General features: G+C 39.5%; 1 protein-coding gene across 2 annotated transcripts in view; it reads left to right on the top strand.

Annotated features, from left to right (window-relative positions):
• Positions 1 to 12341: 12341 nt before the first annotated feature.
• The window catches only part of begain (brain-enriched guanylate kinase-associated), a 36616-nt gene continuing 30518 nt past the window's right edge, over positions 12342 to 18439 (top strand). The window contains exons 1-2 of one of the 2 annotated variants that reach the window (XM_031847741.1): positions 12342 to 12371; positions 18285 to 18316. In XM_031847741.1, the coding sequence (XP_031703601.1) occupies positions 18300 to 18316 (17 nt within the window). In that variant the 5' untranslated portion in view covers positions 12342 to 12371; positions 18285 to 18299. The remainder of the gene's footprint in view (positions 12372 to 18284; positions 18317 to 18439) is intronic. The other variant, XM_031847739.1, reaches the window with a different exon arrangement.

An 18439-nucleotide genomic window follows, 5' to 3' on the forward strand; every position in this document is an offset into this window, starting at 1 on the left:
CCACAGTCAGACAGGCTTGTGTGTGGTTTTGATCGGTTACACGGTTTAAATCTATGCTGACAGTTTCACAGCAGGAGATGCAGTTCTCAGGGTTCACCTATACCGAGTCTGTGAATGTTTGCCTTCCATTAAATAGCTTCGCCTTCCGTTAAATAGCAAGTTGTCAGAAGCAGGAGGAACTTAGAAGTCAGTGCAGGGCTTATCTTTTGCGCAAGGTTACAGGTTATCAATGACATTTCAGTCATCATTTATATCTTTGTTATTGTTGTATTTTAGCATTTATACTTGGATTTTTAGTTTTTGACAACTATTGGATGGGTTGCCACATGAAATTTCGTACACACATTTATGTTGCTTGGATTCTATTATGTTTTTCTCTGTGTTGTTTTTTTACAGGTAGAGTCCCCTTATATGGGAAACTCCCACATATATATATATATATATATATATATATATATATATATATATATATATATTATCATAAATATGTCTACAATAACATAAATACATGAATCAACAAGTTCAAATTCAAACGGTTTCTAATCGCCATACAGAGAGTGAGGGAAAGAGTACAGTTGAGAGTCCTAAATGCAAAAAAACCTGACTCAGCATAACCTAAAGCTGTATTATATGTTTACAGTCCAGCAGGTATTCCAGCAGAGCTTTGCTATTTCTAAGAAATATAAACAACCACAATTCACGACACAAGCAACTGAGAGGAAAATTGAAGCTGCTCCTCTAAATTATTGTCATGTTTCAACAGCTTTTTATAGTATAGCTGTCAAATTATGACATGCAATTTCCATAAAATGCTGATCGAGATGATTAAACATTCTTCCTGTGAATGTTTCCATATATTATGTTTTAACCCCAGTGTTTAATAAGTGTTGATGAGTGGGTTTATTTTATGGGTATGATGATGAAGTTGTGTTAGGTAATGATAACACAATCGTATTAATGTAGCCATTCATTCTTTTTTACTTTATTATATCAGGAACAGAGAACATTTGACCATTTCCACACATTTTTCAACGATTTTCTGGAAATGGAAATCATTATTTTCTCACATATCAAACCTCACTTTAAGGATAATACACACAACGCACTGTTCATTGACAAAAAGACTGCCTGAAATCTCAAAATATTGTTCCGTGTATTCTCCACGTCATTCTCTTACCATAGATGTTCTCATAATCTGCCAAATTACAATTTATGGACTTCACTGACATGTATCCATGTATGCACTGAGACGACACAGCATATACCTCCTAATTGGTCCCTCTGTGTCTGCACACCAGTCCTTGTGCTACGTATTCACTAAGAGGCTCTGCTGTAGCCATGGTAACTGAGAGTTGCATTGATATCCCAATTTTATTTGAGCAAACATTAATAAAACCATAGAGCTACCAGATCTCTCTCTCTCTCTCTCTCTCTCTCTCTCTGACTGTGTGTATCTGCAACCCACACTCTCATTTTGTCCATCTGTTCTCTTCTTCTTCTCTTTTAATATAAAAACATATGCACTCTTGCAGATAAGCATGTCCGGGCCAACAAAATATGCAAAATGTCGATTTGAGCTTAATTCTGGATATCAACCCTTGTGCCATCGCTTTAAAAAAAGTTGATCTAATGTCCTGAGAGGACAGAATTATATAATAACATTTCCCCCCACTTTCAAATTTTCAGTTAAATATTTTAAACATCTCCAGTCTTAGTCATAACCACAAAATATTTTATTTTCAGAAAAAAGTCTACTTGATACCTTAGATGACAAAAATGTCCTTTTCCTGAAACTGCCATAACATTTCTTTACATAGAATATTATTTTCCATTTTCACTGAGTTACATTTTTAACCAACATCCGTCTTGCTCATCACTACCTATGCCAGTTTGTATAGCAACAACATTGACTATGACGCATTGCATAAAACACTGCAATGCTCCATAATACAGCAGCAATGCCCCTAGTGGAGATTAGGAAAACAGCATGTATTTGTAGGGCAACAATGAGAAAATGGCTCAATCTGCAGGAAAATAGCAAAACCTACAATTTGAAAGCTTTAGATTGAAAGCTTGATATAATAGAATACATGATGGTATTCAGTAATGGCTGTGGGATAAAACATTGTGGGATTAATGGGATTCAAGGAACATTTTTGTCCTTAAGGATGTGTCTGTTTTTTTGGCTTCACAGTTTATTATAGACTTATTATCAGAGCTGAGGTTGAAAAATAAATCTCATTACCACAATCATTAGCCCAAATCATAGACAAATTTAAATAAATAAACAAAAGCCTAAACATTTGTTTGTATATAAATTATAAAGCCAAAATGTCCCTGATTAATAAGGTCTAATGAGTTGACTTAATCTCTGCAGGTTGCTCTGACTGTGGAGCTGAAGGTCACTGCTGAGAAAAATCCTCTGAAGCCAAAGCAAGATGACACTCAGTTCCAGCCCCGCTCACTCCAGCACTGAGGTGATAAAGTTACTGCACTTAATTCTTCTTAAGGAAAATAAAGTAAGAATACCAATGTACCTGTCGTAATAATGACGTGCAAATGGTTGCCACCTGTGAAATTCAAAGAAGAAAGAACAATCTAGCAGTTTCAGTTAGCTCTCTGTTTGCACAATGTTTGTGAAAGCATCCCAGTTCTTCCTGATTTATAATACCTGTGTTATTTATAACCACACAGCTCAACGCAACACTGTCAGACTCAGGTGTTTATTCATTTGTGGGCCGTCTGGAGAAACAGCGAGCTGCCTGTTTGATCCACTGTCATGGTGAGTAATGACGGCATCATTTTAAATCAATTACAAGGAATATTAGTGGAAACCTGACTGAATGTGTTTGTCCAACTCCCACTACTATCCAACTTCCCCAGCTTGTCTGTAGTACTCAGCCGCAAGCCCATTCGTTCCAACTGAAAATGTTCAAATATCTGTCTCAAACATAAACATTAAAAAAGCCTGAGTCATTTTCCAAAACGGTAGTTTATAGAAAACAAATAGGAAGTCTCAGCTGCAGTATAACATTTGGTGAGTACAGCACCAGGACAGTGCTTGTAGAATTGACTCAAATTAAAAGTGACCATTTTGATGGTTCAGAGGGAACATGACAACAAGTGTGGCTCACTAACAGGTTAATAGTTTTTAGACAAGCTTACATGTATCAAAAGTACTCATTATACAGCAGGATGGCCAAGGTTTATTTTATTATTCAACCTTTATTTAACTAGGCAAGTCTTTCACAACAAATTCTTTTTTACAATGGCGGCCTGGCAGAAGAAGAAGCCTCTTGAAGGAAGGGGGTAATGGAATGTCAAAAGTTAAAAAGACAGCAGCACACATCCAAACATTTCCAACATTACTTACATACAACCAAAACAAGCAATTACGTAAATGTCATGCAGTCTAGCACCACGGCAGGTAGCAGACAACAGCATCAGGCAATACCACAACATAACTGGAGTAGCATACACAAGCAGTGAGACAGACGGGCAAAGGAAAACAGCAGCAGCAAGACAACAGGTTGTGCATGGGACAACAATATGTATTGTAAAATGAACTGTTATGTTGTGTTATAGGATTATTATTATTACTGCTGCATTATTGTTTAAGGAGCATTGTCATGCTGGAGGTGAGGCTACTAGCAATTACTTTATATACTGTTTTAGTTAAATGTATAACGATGGATATTTTAGTAGTTTGTATTATATCGACCATTGTGAGCTCAAGGGACATGTCTTGAGCTCAAAACAGATGAATAACAGTCTGTGAAAAACTGAGCTACATGTGTTGTGTGGGCTGTAGAGAACTCATTTTCATTTGTTGAGGAAAAGTGCAGTTTCATATCAGCTGCTGCTGCTTTACTATCACTTATCCATTTTGTCTCTTTAGTGCAGATTATGATGATAGAACTTAATACCTCAGAGGTGGTTATTGTAATTATATAGGTAATTAGCGATAAACACACGGTAACCTTTCCTTTCTCCCTGGTGTGTTTGTGCCAGAAAAAAAATAAATGCTCTTAGGCCTCATTTACAAAATGGATTTTGTCATCATGTTTAAATCCACCAAACTGTCATTTAAAACTGTGAAATTAAAGGATGAAATGTCAAAACTCTCTTCGTGGAGTTTGTAATTGAGTCGATCGTGTGGTCTTTGAACATTTCCGTGTCTTAGTATTGGACACCTAGTTTTGAATTTTGATACTGAGATATGTATTTATTTTTTAATGCTCAGCATTGCATTACTTTCTCCTCAGAATGATTAGATATTTAGAATCATCTCAGAAAGAATTAAACATGGCATAGTAGTATAGAAGGTTGTGCAGTATTTCATACAAATAAACAGCATCTCCTTCAATTGACAGCTTGTTGCTGTTGGCTGATGTTGTATAAAGGGTAAACACTCTGAAATGTCTTCAATGAACAATTATTTTGTCATGTATAATTTGTATGCCAGACCTTTTATGAGGTCCTGGTGCACCTGAGAGCTTGTGCAGCCTAATGAAAACATCCTTAATCTCAAACAACCCATTTGCATTCAGCCTCAACGGCGTTGATCTGTCTTCTTTAGATTCTCGTCACATCTTCATCATTTCCATCTATGCCATACTTATATCTCTTATGTGAATGCGCTGCCTGTGATTTCCTTATTGATATTCATGAATCCTGCTCAGACATATAAATGAACTATTAGCAGCTGTACAAGACAGCACTAAACACTGATGGCAGATGGTTTTTCTACATTTTCCACATTTATATCTCCATCTTCTCTCGGTTGCCTTACTTACATGTCTGTGTTTTCTTTCCTCTGCACTTTATTACAAGAAAGATTTATTCTAATAGAAAGACATTTCTGTAGAAGCACATATATCCTCCACCTTTCCTTATGTACTGTGTCACTTTCCACAACATCTCTGTACTGCAGATAAATCACACACAAACGCACACAAACAGGTGAGGAGCCGGTAGTTGCACTTCCATGTCTTAGTATGACCATTATTCTTGAATGGGTAAATCATCTCAGAGCGTGTGTTTGCTCACCCATACACAGTGACGAATGCGCTATAGAGTCCCATTAGACAGCATATGAAAGACATACGGCCACTATGTGAAGTGGCGACCGTGGTGACCGAGCTTTTGAGGCAGTAGCACCAAGGATGTGGAATGCTCTGCCTGCACCGCTACGCTTTGCAGATTCTGTGAATTCATTCCACTCAAGCTCAAGACACACCTGTTTAGACTGGCATTTGACTAAAAACCCATGTCCTAGGCCTGCTTTTAAACCATGTTTTAATTTTGTTCTTTCTGTGTGTATGTACATTATTGGCCCTTATATGGTCACATTGTGTTTTTTATGTCTCTAATTCTGCCCCTGTTAAGCACTTTGTGACTTATTTCTCTAAAAAGCGCTTTATAAATAAATCTTACTTACTTACTTACTAATACAAAAACTAACAAATATTCCATGATGACTTTAGTGTAGCTCAGGAGCCTGCTTAGCCAAACTATAAATACAGGTGATCAACTAACAAAAGGAGGATTACAGACATGCAAAAGATTGAGATAAAAACAAGACAGAGGAAATAGACAATACACATCAGGGATGCATCTGGGCATCCATACCCAGCCACTCAATACACTTTTCAGGGCTATTAAAACACCAAACTGGTGGTAACATTCAAACAGAGGTATGGTTTGAACTCTGATTCTGGTTCTTTTCTTTCTTTTAAAATCTTTCTAGTCAAACCTATTACAGAAACAGCCCTTTTTCCTCCATATTTATAGTGGAGTAATGTCTACCTGAGCAGAGAATGAAGTCGTTCTCCCTCTGTGTGTGCTGCTATCCGAGCTTCTCCTTGCTTTGTTTACATAGCCGGGCCGGCCGCGTGCTTTTAGTGCATGTTCGTGCTTGTGAGCGTGTCCCACTGTTATCTCATGACTGCCGCTCTGCACTGCTCTCATAAGGCGGTCACAGCTGACGTTGTCCCGACGGACAGCGTCATTGCTGAAGCATAGCACACACCCTTCGTTGAGATGTTGACATGTTGAGAGCTGTTGAGAGGCAATTAAAATGCTCCCAATGTCGGATCTTGTACCTTTAAATATACTTGTTGATATTGTTGGCAGTAATGCTGTCACCCCAACATTCAGCAGCATAAAAGCAAGATGCTGGTCTGGAACCGTTAATGTTTAAAAGCATCTCACTGACCGCCAAAAGACACCAATTTTTTTTTAAACAGCAGTAATATTTTTTAATTAACCAATTCAATTTCCGGCATCTGAGGGATGAGTGTGTCATCAAACAATAATTTGCACCCATCTGATTTTGTCTGTGTCAACATGGGGTTGTAGGTGATCGATTCTTCACTATGAAATACAGCAGCTGAGAGAAATTGAGCTAATGTATATTTTACTTTGTATGACCACTGGAGAGCACTGTTGCATACATAAACAGTGGATGTGTGTAATTTCACTAACAAATTATTCTGCATGGAATATGAGTATGTGGGTAAGCATACATGCATGTCCGTGAGCATGTGCTCACATACAAGTGTGTGTAATAGTTGGTGTGTTCCTTTAAGGTAAAGTGACCTGCCGCCTAACCTCATATATCCAAAGCTTTCAGTGTAAAGCAGTGCAATTTGTTTCAATTGCTGCTACTTACTGTCTTTTTCTTTCTTAAATGTAAACGATGCACCACTACAGAGCTCCCCTTGACATGGAAATGAAAGATATTGCTTGTCATGGCTGTCAGACTCCATATCCTTGGTCAGACAGTGCTGCTGACATTTCCTTTAAGTGTCTGTTTTATTGCCTTGGCATTTAGAGGGAGAGCTATATGGATCTTCCTGGCACATATGTTTTGGTTAAAAAAAAAAAAAAGAAGATGGGTCCAGATCACAATCACTGTTTCCATGACAAAATCAATCTGGACACTGGGGGGAAACAGAGTGATCTGTAATTTGTTTGAGTGCCCATTAATAAGAAGATAAAAACAGCATTAGGGTACTGAATGAAAGTGGTTAAAATTCCATTAAAGTTGAATGAGTGAGTGTGGCTACGCTTACAGTTGGATGTTTTTCTTCAGCAGCAATTGGGATGAATATTCTCATGCTGAGTTGAGCCGGACTTGCAAGTATTAATGCACACAGACCAACAGTAAATGTGTTTGCAAAGGGAATGTTCACAGTGGTTCATAGTCCAGAAATATATAAAAACAATAGCAAATAGCCTTCTCTACCTTTTAGCTGGTGAATAACATATTCCTGAGGAGTTCACTGTTCACCATCCTGAAGGCAATATGTGTTTTATGTCAATAAGTTTGATTTATGGTACAGAAATCAACAAGGCTAAAATGCATAGCATAAACCAAATACTAAGCAGTGTTTCCCTATTTGTGAATCTAAATTGTTAGCAAGATGTCAAAGCGTATCTCTGAAGAATTCATCAGGCAGACGCTTGAAGGGATGAAATGAGGCATCTGATCTTTTTGCTTCAGTTGTGGAGGCTTTGGGGAATCAGACCGTACTCGGAGGATATGATGAGTCGGCAGAGATCTTATTAGCAAAACCAGTGTGTATTATTCAAAGAGCTGGGGGGTGCTTGCGCTGCTGCATCTGATTAGGTTATTATTATCCTGTTGAATTTGTTTTTTAAATTTCAGCAACCAGAGATTCTCTCGGGCGATGGATGTTAAATGTCGGGACACAGTGAAAGAACAGAAATACTAAACCTGAACATGTTTATTTCTTAACTTGAGACTCATTTTCTGCTAGATACAGAGTGGTGAAGAGTAACCAATGAAGTAAAAGAAAACATGTATGGGAACAACACTATGAGCTTATAACCATGCTAGTTGCTCTGTGAGGTTGTAGCTAAATGCTAACATCAGTATACAACATGCTAACATGCTGATGTTTAGCTGTGTTCACCACCTTTGTTAAGAATCCTAACATTTTCTATTTATTCATGCTGTCATTGGCTTAGGACCAGTGCTTTGGGTGAAAAAAAGAGAATTTCCCTTATTCACATGTTGCTGTGTTAAATGCCACACACTAGCCCTTTTAAGTGCCATTCTGATAGGGGGACATATTTCCATTGCTTCTGGGAGTGTAACATAATTTCCAGATTGTGAGCATGTATTTCTAAGGTAATTTCATAATATTTAAAATACAAATTAAAAAGACCCTGGCTTTTCCCCTCTTGGGCCTTCCCTCCAGGGAATTAGATCCGTCTGTATCACACTACACACTAATTGAGAAGCTCGTTTTAATTGCTCGAAAATGCTTCCTGCTAAATTGGAGAGGTTTTTAACACCCTTCCCCAAGAAAGATTACAGGCTGTCTTAAAGTGAAAAGATGAGCTGTTTTTTAAGGTTTGGTCACCTTTTCTAGATTATATAAAGAACCTATTTCTGAGGGGTAAGCACTTTTCTGAGTGAAAGACCGCTCTCATTACTGTACCCCAATTATGGGATACACAACATAATATAGCTTCTCATGCCTCCGTGCTGATGACATGTTTTCGGGTTGTCCGCCCGTCCGTCTTTCTGTCCTGGTCTTGTGAAAGCGATATCTCAGGAAGCCTGAAGGAAATTTCCTTACATTTAGCACAAAGTCAAGATCACTGATACCTTAAAAAACACGTTTTTGGCCTCAACTCAAGAATTGATATGCTTATTATAACAATAATAAACATGTCTAATGTGATAAAATGATGACATTTTAGACAGATGGATTTAAACTGCAACTTGACTGGTTGGCAGAGGCATACAACCATAATACATTCATTATATTTTCTATTTTTTATAAATTATTGTTATTTTAAATTATTTAAAAAAAACAATGTCAATTAGGATCACCTTGACCATAACTTAATTTTTGCTATTAAGTTTTAATTTGTGTTCATAATTAGGAAAAAATAACGCTGCCTCAGCTACAAGCTGCTGCAGAAGTTATAGTTTCTGTAAGGTGTGAAGATTAGTAGGGACAATATGGATCACAGAGGAGCTGCTCTGCATATTGGTGATGGATGACTACCTCTTGGCTAATATAATTAAAGCTGCTACCGGTAAAATTTTAAATTTGATTACTTAGAGACAAGTAGAGCCCCTCAGAGATAGTTTAACAGCATCACGGTCACAGTAACAGATTTGGACTTATCTACCTATCGTATCTATTTAGCAACTTCATTTTATGCACTCAGTTGTACAATAGGGAAATTATATATTCCAACAACTTAACACCCTTCAAGGGTTAAGGGTGAAGCAGTTTCTGAGGCAGGATGTGGAAAGATGAGATCTGGAGCACAGTTATAGTAAGAGCTTCAAATGAGGTGCAGCAATATCGTTTCGACATGTCTTCAGCAATTGCAGGTTTTGGCAGTGGGCCATCATTTGCATCGTAAGCGGTGCTCCAATCTTATATAACCACAGCAGCTAACTGCATTGTTGGTGCAAAGGTGAAACCTTGCCTCCATTATTAGACTCTTAATGGGAAGATCAGCATTCAAATCTAACCTATTAAATGCAGGTTGAAAAAAGGATAGTTAAGTTGTCCCTCCTAAAAATGTATTCAGCTATAAACTTATATTCAGGCTGAATATTAATTGTCTTAATTCCATTATTCACACCGTTTTCTGGTGGAGAACAATTTGATTTTTTGACTGACATCTGGCTGTACCGCCATATGTTTCAGATGACATTCAAAACATAAAGCATGTCTTCATCAGAGGCTCTGATGACATACTCTATGTCAAAATCTGCACACGGTTTGCTGCACCTCATCTTTCCAGTTTCCACCCAAGGTTTACTTTGGTCTTCCCAGAGCTCTGTCTCTCCATCACTCCTCCTTAGATTTTATTAAGAGGGTACAGCTGTTGGAGAGGTGTTCTTTTTTTTCAGTAGTTCCACAATCTGCAATGTAGAGCTGATGTTTGCATCTTCAACGGCCGGGTGTCTGGACAAAGTAACATCTGCTGGATGGCTCCTTTTCATCCGAGCTAGAGGCAACAGATGCTGCCTCTAAACCACCTCCATGGAGATGTTCTGTCTTGAGATTAAATAGATTGTGGGAGTGACAAATTAATAATATAAAAGTGTGTCTTGAGGGAAGAGTTAAAGTTAATTAATGTACTTCTGTAAGTTCATGTCTGCACCGCAGCATAATAAACACAACAACACACTATAAATACCATGTATAACCAATCAATCTGGGGCCCCTTTGCTTGCCTGCTGCCCACAAAACAGATTTCACGTGGTAACTGCGGTCAATATCTCTGACCTGGATATCCAGCTGCTTTCCAACACCATCCTTGTCGATACACAAATTCATTACAGATGATGCCTATAAACAATGCACTGGTGATGCAGCTGCTGATCCATAATGCTATTTAAAAAAGGAAAAAAATAGAATTGACAGTGTCAGCTTTTGAATGGTAATGAAAGTAGGTTGGTTCACATCCAAATGACTATCAGACTCTAACCTCGTTGGGATCTCATTGTGTACTGAGCTTAGGCAGTAAAAGTGTGTCACACTGCAACAGCTTGGGTGCCCTGTTGGTGGCCTGGACAACTAGGGCAGACAATTGAAATTGGGCAAAGCCAGAGGACAGAAAACCATTGAACAGAAATCTGTTGTACTGAGCCTGACATGGTTCACTTGTGTGTGTCCATTTCAGACGATGGTCTCAGGCTTGAGTCTGTACAGAAAGGATCACCAAAGACTGTGCGGAGTAGAGAAAAGAAATCGATTGATATGGCTACTCTGCGGCGGCAACCAAGAGCCAGAACAGCAGGAACTCGGCAGGACCGTGGCTCCTGCTCTTCCACCGTGTCTTGCCCTGTGTTCTCTGGACCATACAGTGACCACGAAGAAGACCCACCACTACGCCGCCAATCCTCTCCTTTGATACTAAAGGGATCTCTTTCCAGTTTACACAGTTCTATCGGTTCAAGCCCCAAAGGTTCCCTTTCTAGCCTCCAGGGGTCTGCTCCCTGCCTCCACGGATCATCGCCACATCTAGGATCTCTGCCCAGCTTGCAGGGCTCTTTATCCAGCCTCAGGGGATCAATCTCTCCCTTTAAGAGGAGGTCGCTGGGAAGCCTGGACAACTCAAGCCCCAGCCCCAGCCTACATAGTGGCAATGGCAGCTCCAGTGATGATGACGGCAGTTGGGACACTAATAGCTGGAGCTCAGGGGCCACCTGCCTGCTTCGGACTCCTGTTAAGCAAGATAGCACTGAGGCATCAGGTGAAACGTCTTTCCCCACTGACCATGCGTCTGCTATAGCCAAGGCTGAGCCCGAAATCATTTACCAAAATCTTATCTTCTCACATTCTGAAGCTAAAACTGAAGGTAACGGAGATCGTGCTCTCGAGAGAACTTTTACAGAGCTAAGGAAAGACGTGGGGACCCAAAATGCGTCCTCCTCCAGCCTGAGCAAGAATGCTGACACATTGTCATCACATCAGTGGGACTACAAGAGCGAGGACAGGCGCAAGTTCTCACAATTTCTGAATGAGGTGACATTTAGAGTGTTGAAATCTAATGGCGGCCCTTCTCAACAACAGTCCACCCTTCGACATGACTACCTGTCTCCACCACCGGCGCCGCCATCAACCCCATCCCACCCATCTCACCCATCACTAACAACCCTACCACCACTGTCTACATCAGCAACAAACCTGTGGTACAGCCCAACCAGCTCAAACCTCCAGACCATCAAGGAGTATGATTCTAAGGACATTACCAGCTCCATCCACCAGTGGAGCAAGACATTGCCCAGCTGTAAGATCTTGGAGCCCAGCGATGTGCTGAGGAAAGTGAAAGGGGAAAGTCACTTGTACCCACAGCACGACCTGGAGCTATGTACAAACATCCAGCCGCAGCCCTCCACCGGGAGACTTTATCTAGAAACAGACATAGACAGTGTGAGGCGACTTGATGAACTGGTAGCTAATGGCAGCCTGGGGAAAGAGAGGAATGGAAAAGCACCAGAGAAGGTTATGGAGAGAGGGACGGAGAGGGAAAACAGGATTCCATGGGAGATAAATGGTTGCTCGGGGATGGAAAGAGGGAAGGAGAGGGAGAAGAGAAAAGAAAGCCCCTGGGAGAGAGACAGAGGAATAGAGAAAGGGAAGGAAAAGGATAGAAGTAGAGAGATGCCTTGCTGGGAGAAAGACAGAGGGATGGAAAGAGGAAGGGAGAAGGAGAAGAAAATGATATTTACCAGCTGTGAGCCGCCTCCTCCTCAATCAACTTCCAGTGGTCGGAGTATCCCCTGCCCTGTCTTCAGCTGGCCAGAGGGCTTTCCCAGAATGTCCTACAGAACTATTCCACTGCCCAGATCTGTAAATATCACTGTGAGTACCACCACATTTAAATAATTGTTTCACCTTTTTCCCAAAATACTGTTTATTAGATTGTGGTTGACAACCCAATACAATTGAATAGAAATTAATTTAAGGTGCTCATAGCAATAGGAAAAAGTGACATTTTTCTCCCAAAACAGTGCCCTGGTTCCATACACAACAATCACCAGACAAGGATGTTGCAATAATGGAAAAACCCTGTATTAAGATCGGTGACAACATGTTTCTTTTTTTCAACAATATCTGTATTTTGTGACTTGAACATTTAGTTAAGGCTGGAGAAGATCATGGTTATAGGTCTGGGATAGGGCACAAACTCTGGTCTTCTGCATGAAAATAGCGCTACATTCCTACACCAGCCTGACCTCCACTCTTTTACTTTCTGCATCACAATATCAAAGGCATACTACTCCCTGTATTGGGCACTGGACAATGTTAATGGATGTTAATAGGTTGCAGAAAGCCCTGTCAACAATTTCTTTATCTTTGATATAAAGTAGTTCCTGTGAATATGTGGTTGTGTTGGACTAACTAATCAGTTTTTGCTCCCTAATGTCTTTCTCTCAACACCTCTGTTGGCAATGGAAGGGTGTAAACTAGTATCTGCTACCATCTATTGACATACATCAAGGTGCCTACGGCTGCTTTTAGTCTGATAGAGGGAGTTTGTGGCCAAGAACATAATGTCCGAAACATGCTTCTTTGTCCCTGTGAACCAGCACCAAGGTTGGGTTAACCAATAATGTATCATTTCTAGAAGTGTACTTATTGGGAAGTTTAACTTCCGTACTCTAAACACAGACGCTTTCAAAGCCACAAATAGTCGCCCATACTATCAGGCTTTTACAGGGAAGTATATCCGAGAAATTTGAAAATGATTAGTATAATTAACTTAGTATAAGTTCTAATCAGGGTTCGAAGTTGGTTTAAATCAACATTTGGTCATTTTAACTATATTTTTACCTTTAACACACGTTTAAGATGATGACTGCAGATATAAAAATACATTTATTTTTAGGATAATTACTGTGATCTTTAAATATATATACATTATATAAAAGGAGCATATACTAGTGTTTCCTCACTGTGCAGTAAGAGTAGACTTAGATTACTGGAAATGAGGAGCCAAATGAATAAGATTACACAAGCCTCTGATGATTTCACTCAATCTTTATTCAAGGCTTTGATCAAGTGTATTGCATCACATTCCTGCTTGTCAGGAGAATTTTTATCTTTGAGATTTATTAGACGTGAATCATTTATGTTTGGTGTTTTGCTTAATTGCGTCCGACACATCACACTTGCCATACAGAACAAAATCTGCAAACATGATAATTCATTAAAGTAACATGAATGGGCAATGTGAATTATTTTGTGCTGTACATGCACGGGAATGTAATGTAAACAGAATATATCTCCTCACTTGTTCTTTTCAAAACATAACTGGAAAATAAAGCATGACCTGCAGTAGGATTGAATCTTTCCTCACTGAATGTACATTTTCATATCCAGGATGTTCTCAAAGGAGTGCTCTGGTAAAGGTCTGTTACTTCTTATTTAAACGCATTAGCATCTCTCTGCCCTTCAAACATCCAACAAAAATGATAGCAAAGGGAAAATATTGGTCCCTTTGGGATGTAATATTAAAAATACATCCACCCTTATTTACTGCTTATTTACTCAGAGCCCAGAGTAAAAGAGAGAAGATGGCTTAGGTTTCAAACACATTTCACGATCCTGCTTGGCTGCCTGTGTGAAGGTAGCTAATACATTAATAATGTAAATACTCTCCATCTTTTTTTTGTGCTTTTGAGCCTCAGGCTTAGAAACGCCACTCAGTACTATGGCCTCTCACACCCTGCTGCACTGTTGTACTATTGCTCTGTTGCTAAATGGGTGGACCTAGACCAGTGGTGTATAGTAACGAAGTAGAAACCTTCGTTACGAAGTAGAAATACTTCGTTACTGTACTTAAGTCGTTTTTTTGGATATCTGTACTTTACTTTGCTACTTATATTTCTGTTGACTTTTACTTCACTACATTTTGCAAAGAAAACTGATACTTTTACTCCGATACATTTCCCCTGAAACCTTCGTTACTCGCTACAAAATCAAATCTATCTTTAGAAACAAAATGAATCATGAGACCAGCGTCGGGGACTGTGGTGGAACACAGACTGCAAGCAAGCAGGTTTGGTGAATCAGTGGTCCTAGCTTACAAGTTAAATCATTGGGTAATCACGTTAATACGCAAAACAAGTGCTCTCAAAGCCGCGGTGTTGAGATTCCCAGTGAGGCCCAGGTAGCTAGCGAGCGACAACACGAGTAGAATTCCACACAGGACGGGTGGGATGAGGAGAGGTGGATGGGTCAAACAAACACTGGTGTTTCCTCCAGGAGGCCGCAGTTTGTGCCGTGCGTGAAACGAGAAGCCAATGTTGATTTATTTGTGACGTGACTTCCGTACTTAAGCAACGCCACTTCCGTAGATATTTTAACGCAAACCACGATCTTTTCCTCAACCTAACTAAGTAGTTTCATCGCCTAAACCTTAGTTGTTTCCTGTGAAGATGGAAGTTTTTTTTGAAAAGACAGTATGCATGTAACAAGTGAAAACAGGCTCATGTTGATGGACTTTTGCAGGAAAAACGCACGAAAAATGAGGAGTAACTTTTCATAAGATATCAATAAAACGGGGATGAATTTATATCATTGTATAAAGAGAGTGACATGAGAAGATCAATCTCATGTCTGTAAGTTAAATCAGCTATAATCACTCTTTTAAAGTGATTAGTGACTCGTCTAAAACATTTAAAAAAGGAATAACTTCAATAGAATCATTCTATACAATGTAGCTTCTTTACATTCTATGTAAAGAAGCTACATTGTATTAGAATTGTCTTTTGAAGATGAACAGGACATTTTTCAGTTTCCAGTAATGACTGGGTTGTTACTTTCGGTGCTGCTTTAGTATTGATCATGTTTTGATATTTGAGTCATTTTGTGGATGATCAGATGGAGTTATGATGGTAGCAGTCGCCCAATTGCAGATTCAGCTTGAGCAAAACCTTTGCCTATTGTGTTCAGATCAGGCCCATAGGAGTTTACAAGGCAGGCGTCCTTTCTCACAACACTGACCTGATGCATCAAGTGGATATTTTTTGCTGAACATAATATTATGCATTTGCCCTCTACATCCTCTAGTCGGAATGAGCATACTTATAAACGCACTGTTACAGCTCCTTCATAGTGTCATATTGCTTTTTGAAGAATTATGATGATAAGTTCATAGTAGATGCAAAAGTATACTTATGTACAATATATTATGTTGAACATTGTTGCTCCTGGATGGATCACAGCCAACCCAATTATTTTCAACACAGCTCCATGTCCTTGTTCATGGTGCCACAGCACTTAAAAGAATAAACTTCATAATTCTCAAAATTCTGACCCTTTGCTTTTTTATTAACAGCATTTACTTGTACTTTTACTTTCAATACTTAAGTACATTTAATATCAGAAAATTACTTTTGATACTTAAGTACAATAAATATCAGATACTTTAAGACTTTTACTCAAGTAGTATTCTAATAGGTGACTTTCACTTTTACTGGAGTAGTTTTCCAGGAAGGTATCTTTACTTTTACTCAAGTATGGCTTTTGGGTACTTTATACATCACTGACCTAGACCAATGTCCAACAGCGACACCGCAGGTGGATGTTTCGGATGTAGCTTCCTGATTGGATTTTTTTCACTGAAGGGCAGCTCCCTAGCAACTGTTCAGCCGTTGAGTGGGTGTATACGCATTAAAAGGAATACATTTGGTATCAATAGAGAAAACTGCTGTATTTCAGCTTTTCACACAGTTAGTGAATTGGACAGAAAAGGAGGGGGAAAAAGGAGTGTGTACTCTGCTCATTTCACATGTGCAAGCAAGGTTGAAAAACATGTTTCCTCTGTAATATACTGCATGTGATGATGTAAAGTATACACATACAAAAGTAGTACAATGAAATTGTAAATTTGCAGTGCATAATTCTATTGGAACTGGAGGGTGGGCGTTACGTTTTGGCGTCAGTGCCCATGTGTCAGGACACCGTTATCAGCAGTAACAGCTTTATGAGTGCAGTGCAGAGTGGCGGCCATTAGCTAGATAGGAACCAGTAACTGTAACCACACCCATCAATGATGTCACAGTGTACCGACACACCCTGGAGAACAAAATCTGCATTTTTGTGTGTCTGTCAGCTGATCATATCTAGAATGTGATCATGTTTTATTGCAGTGTTCACTACCATTACTGATGTAATATAACCATAACCAGCATTTCATGGTTGTGGTAGTGGTCACCCTTTTTTAATATTTACACACAGATTGTACCTGTAATATAGCAACAGCAAAAATAAAGGCTGACATTTAAAAAGAATCCTGAATGAATGTACATCCATAGCCGCAGTTGCCGATTATCATTCAGTGATGCCTTCCAGGAATGTCGATCCACTCCTCCTCCCTCTCTATCTAGGCGTGCCCTCCCCGCACAGAGGGATGGAGGGATGGAGGGATGGACAGAGGGGATTACTGAGCGTTGTCTCATTCAATAGCTGTATGAGTCATCCTGCTGTTGAACTCGCGCTGTTTGTAACACCCACACAACATCGTGAAGCACAGCATACACGTGCTCACAAACACACACTGCACTCTCACAACCCGTATGTTGAAGCTGTGTACCTGTAACAATAATTATACCTCACTGAACCCTCCACTATAAATCGTAAGGCTGGAACTGCATGTAACCTGGTACACATACTTGACACACCTGGACACAAACTAACGCTCTGCAGCGTTAACAACACAACACGCATACAAACAGTATCTGACTTCCTGAGCTCTAGAGAGTGAACATACATTGGGGCTTATTTTAGCACTGTAGTATAAGAGTAAAATATATGTGGAATGTGTTTTTTTTCTGGACCTTGGCTGCACATATATGCTCTGCCAGGTCAACTCTGGTTCAGGGGATGCATTGAGTAATTGGTTCTGCACCAAAGAATTAAGCCGAGGTGAAAATGTAAATGGTAAATGCTCTTGTGAAATGTCATGCATAATTCATTTGTAACAAACAAATGTGTGCAAACAAGGAGCTGTTCTCACAATTATCTCTAGAAGAGAATACACTTATGAGGACATCGTGGACATTTTACATGTTGTCTTAAAGGAATAGTTTTCGGTATACACTTTTGTGGATATACTGTATGTGTTTCTTTTCCTTTCTTTTACGTTTTTATTCATTGGTAAGATTTAGAAAAGCCCGTTGACTGAATCTTTCTTATCTTTCGGCAGGGGCAAGCTAACTGTTTCACCGTTTCCATTGTTTATGCCACGCTAAGCTAACAAGCTGTTGGTGGTAGCTTCATATTAAACGTAAAAACATTTGTCGTCTAACTCACAAGTGTTTCTTTTCCCCAAAAAATGGTTACATATTCTTTTTAAATTGACTGACATACAGTTTTGTTTGCCCTCCTTCTTTTCCTCCTCGAACTTTCCATTTTCTATCATTCATAATTTGGGGTTTTCGCACTGTATGTAAGACTGCTTCTAACCCTCCGGCACTTTCCTTTCATTTCTGCAGCACACAGCATTTTTCTTTTGCACTGTTAATCTGTCATTTCTTGGTCTGTCGCTCTCCCTCCTTCCTCTGTCACCTAATGCTGTCAGTACTAATATATGTGTATGTGAGAGAGTGAGAAATAATAGATATATTTGTTTGCTGAGACGTAGCCGCTCTGAGAGCTCGTTAAACACCAGATAAGAGGTACTCCTCAGCATGTAGTGGCAGCAACGGCGCCAGATAAATCGGCTTGATAAATAAATCTAATCATTTACCCTCTCTTCTTCTCTACCAGGAATCTGATGGAGAGATGCAGCATGACACGAGGTTAGCCACTTTCACTTTTACCTCCTCTCCTATCGGCAGTGACACCACCACCACACCTCTCTCTCCTTCTTTTTGTTCTCTCCATCACTCCAATAACACCTCCTCCTGCTACATTCAATGCTC

Source organism: Anarrhichthys ocellatus, unplaced genomic scaffold (assembly GCF_004355925.1).
Source record: "Anarrhichthys ocellatus isolate YVR2014 unplaced genomic scaffold, GSC_Weel_1.0 scaffold7, whole genome shotgun sequence".
In the NCBI taxonomy this organism is placed as follows: domain Eukaryota; kingdom Metazoa; phylum Chordata; class Actinopteri; order Perciformes; family Anarhichadidae; genus Anarrhichthys; species Anarrhichthys ocellatus.